This window comes from Sapajus apella, unplaced genomic scaffold (assembly GCF_009761245.1).
Source record: "Sapajus apella isolate SASKATOON/1434 unplaced genomic scaffold, GSC_monkey_1.0 scaffold214, whole genome shotgun sequence".
In the NCBI taxonomy this organism is placed as follows: domain Eukaryota; kingdom Metazoa; phylum Chordata; class Mammalia; order Primates; family Cebidae; genus Sapajus; species Sapajus apella.
The window spans coordinates 244,856-247,231 of record NW_022437154.1 but is presented as its reverse complement, the minus strand read 5'-3'; the positions used below and the strand labels follow the sequence as shown (position 1 = coordinate 247,231).

Below are 2,376 nucleotides of genomic sequence, written 5' to 3'. Positions count from 1 at the left end.
GTTTCGCTGTTGCCCAGACTGGAGTGCAATGGCACGATCTCGGCTCACCGCAACCTCCGCCTCCTGGGTTCAAGCAATTCTCCTGCCTCAGCCTCCCGAGTAGCTGGGACTACAGGCACGCACCATCATGCCCAGCTAATTTTTGTATTTTTAGTAGAGACGGGGTTTCATATTGTTGACCAGGATGGTCTCGATCTCTTGACCTCGTGATCCACCCGCCTCGGCCTCCCAAAGTGCTGGGATTATAGGCATGAGCCACCGCGCCCGGCCCCAGCCTATTTTCTTTATGAAATACCCAGTCTGAGGTATTCAGTGATAGCAACAGATAATGGACTAAGCCATAGACACAGAGAAAAGATAGCTATGTGAGGGCAGAGGCAGAGGATGGAGATGCACATGCAAGCCAAGGAACAGCCAGGACAGCCAGTGACCCCCAGCAGCTGGGAGAAAGGCAGAGTCTGCCCAGAGCCCTCTGAGGGAGTGTAGCCCTGGGCATGTCTTCCAACTTCCGGCCTCCAGAGCCCTGAAAGAATACCTTTCTGTTGTTTCAAGGCATCCACTTTGTGAAACTTTGTTACAGCAGTCCTGGGGGATGAATACATGGTCTTAGAGGGGAGACTCCTGGTATTCAGAAAAAGGCCTTGTCCTGTGTGAATTTCCCATCTCTTTATGGCTGCCTGAAACCCACCCTTAAAGCGCTTCTTTTCTTTAGAGGAAGAGGCAGATCCAGGCTTCTATTCAGGTGTCCCTGGAAAGTCACGTTCCTCCGTCGGCTCTACCGTGTCGTCAGTGCAAATGCTTCTGTAGACCATATGACAGTCCTCAGTGTTGGAAATGTCTCCTTCCTTCCCCCAGGATGAGTTCCCTCCTCGGATCTCTAGCCTCCATGCGGGACCTGGGGGAGGTGGACTGGGTGGGTGAGGTCCCTCCCAGGGCGGCATTCAGCAGACTTCGAGTCAAGGTTGCAGAGTGCATGCAGCCACTTCAAGATGTGGGTCTGGATTTGTGCTGAAAACCGCTATGGCCTTTTAAAGCCAGTGAGGAGGTTTTCTGGGGGCCCAGAAGCCCTGAGCCCATTGGCCAGACCTCCTGGGAGAACCGGAGCAGATTTGCATCAAAAAGAACACTGGCTTCATTGAAATTCTCCTCATTTTGAGTGAAACAAAACCACAAAGAAAAGGAAAGTTTTAATTCTGAGCAACTTCACCACTGAGAAGCATTTTTTTTTGACCTTCTAAAAATAGAGAGGAAATGAGCCTCTTTGGGTCACTCTAGTCGCCGCCTATCCCTGCCCCATGCCCGCCCCCACTGCCCACTCAAGGCCAGCCTCTCACAGTGGGCGATTGAGCTGTCTTCAGTGGAAGCCTGAGGCAGATGCCACGCAATTCTGGAGCTGGATACGGCTGCCCCCACGGGGACCCCAGCATGCTGGACAGCAGAGACACCCCGCAGGAGAGCCGGCAGGACACAAGTGTGGGGACCTCCCAAGAAAAATCGAAAACCAGGTAAGTCAGTGGTTGGGTTTCTGCAGACTGCACCTGTGGGCCGAGTTCTAGACTTGACCCTGCTGTGTGAACCTGGGCAAGCTGCTTCTCTCTCTGAGCCTCGGTTTCTTCACCTGAGAAGAAACCCAGGTCACCCAGGGAAGAACCTGGGTGACCCATAAGATGGAAGAGCCGGTCATTTGGAAGGCTACTTAGCGTGGCCAAGAAAGGCTCATCAAAGAATAAGGCACACTCCAGGGGTTATGAGCTGGGGCTGCAGTTGGGGACCCGTCGGGGCTCAGCTGGACGGGCGAAGAATTTTTCACTCAATAAGAATGTTTCCCGGTCTCCTCAGAGGGTCTTTTGCATACGGGGGTCAAAGACAAAGTTTTGGCAGGGAGCCAGAGCGTCTGACTCCAGCTTGCTGTGTGACCTTTGGCAAGTCCCCTGGCCCTCTCTGGGCTGTTGCTTCCCTGTCTGAACGTGAGTGCAGTCGCTGAGGTTTCCCTAAAGGCCTTCCACTGTGTATACTGCAGTGATCTGTGATTCAGAGCAAGCAGGTTCAATGCGTCAGGCATTCACCAGTGCCCACCCTGGCCCAGGCCCTGTCCATGCAGGGAGTAGGGGGTCCTGAGAAAATGGGACTCAGTCCCAGTCCTGAAATGCCCTGGCCAGGAGGCAGGAAGAAGGCAGACACACAGACACACACACACAGACATACATACACACACAGACACACACACACAGACACACACAGACACACGCACACAGACACACACACACAGACGTACAGACACACACACACACACAGACGTACGTACACACACAGACATACACACACACAGACACACACAGATGTACAGACACACACAGGCGTACACACACAGACACA

General features: G+C 53.4%; 1 protein-coding gene across 2 annotated transcripts in view; it reads left to right on the top strand.

The window, feature by feature from the left end:
• Positions 1-1,168: 1,168 nt before the first annotated feature.
• ACSBG1 (acyl-CoA synthetase bubblegum family member 1) overlaps positions 1,169-2,376 on the top strand; it is a 66,063-nt gene continuing 64,855 nt past the window's right edge. For both annotated transcript variants that reach the window (XM_032270677.1, XM_032270675.1), the window contains exon 1: positions 1,169-1,505. In XM_032270677.1, the coding sequence (XP_032126568.1) occupies positions 1,375-1,505 (131 nt within the window). In that variant the 5' untranslated portion in view covers positions 1,169-1,374. The remainder of the gene's footprint in view (positions 1,506-2,376) is intronic.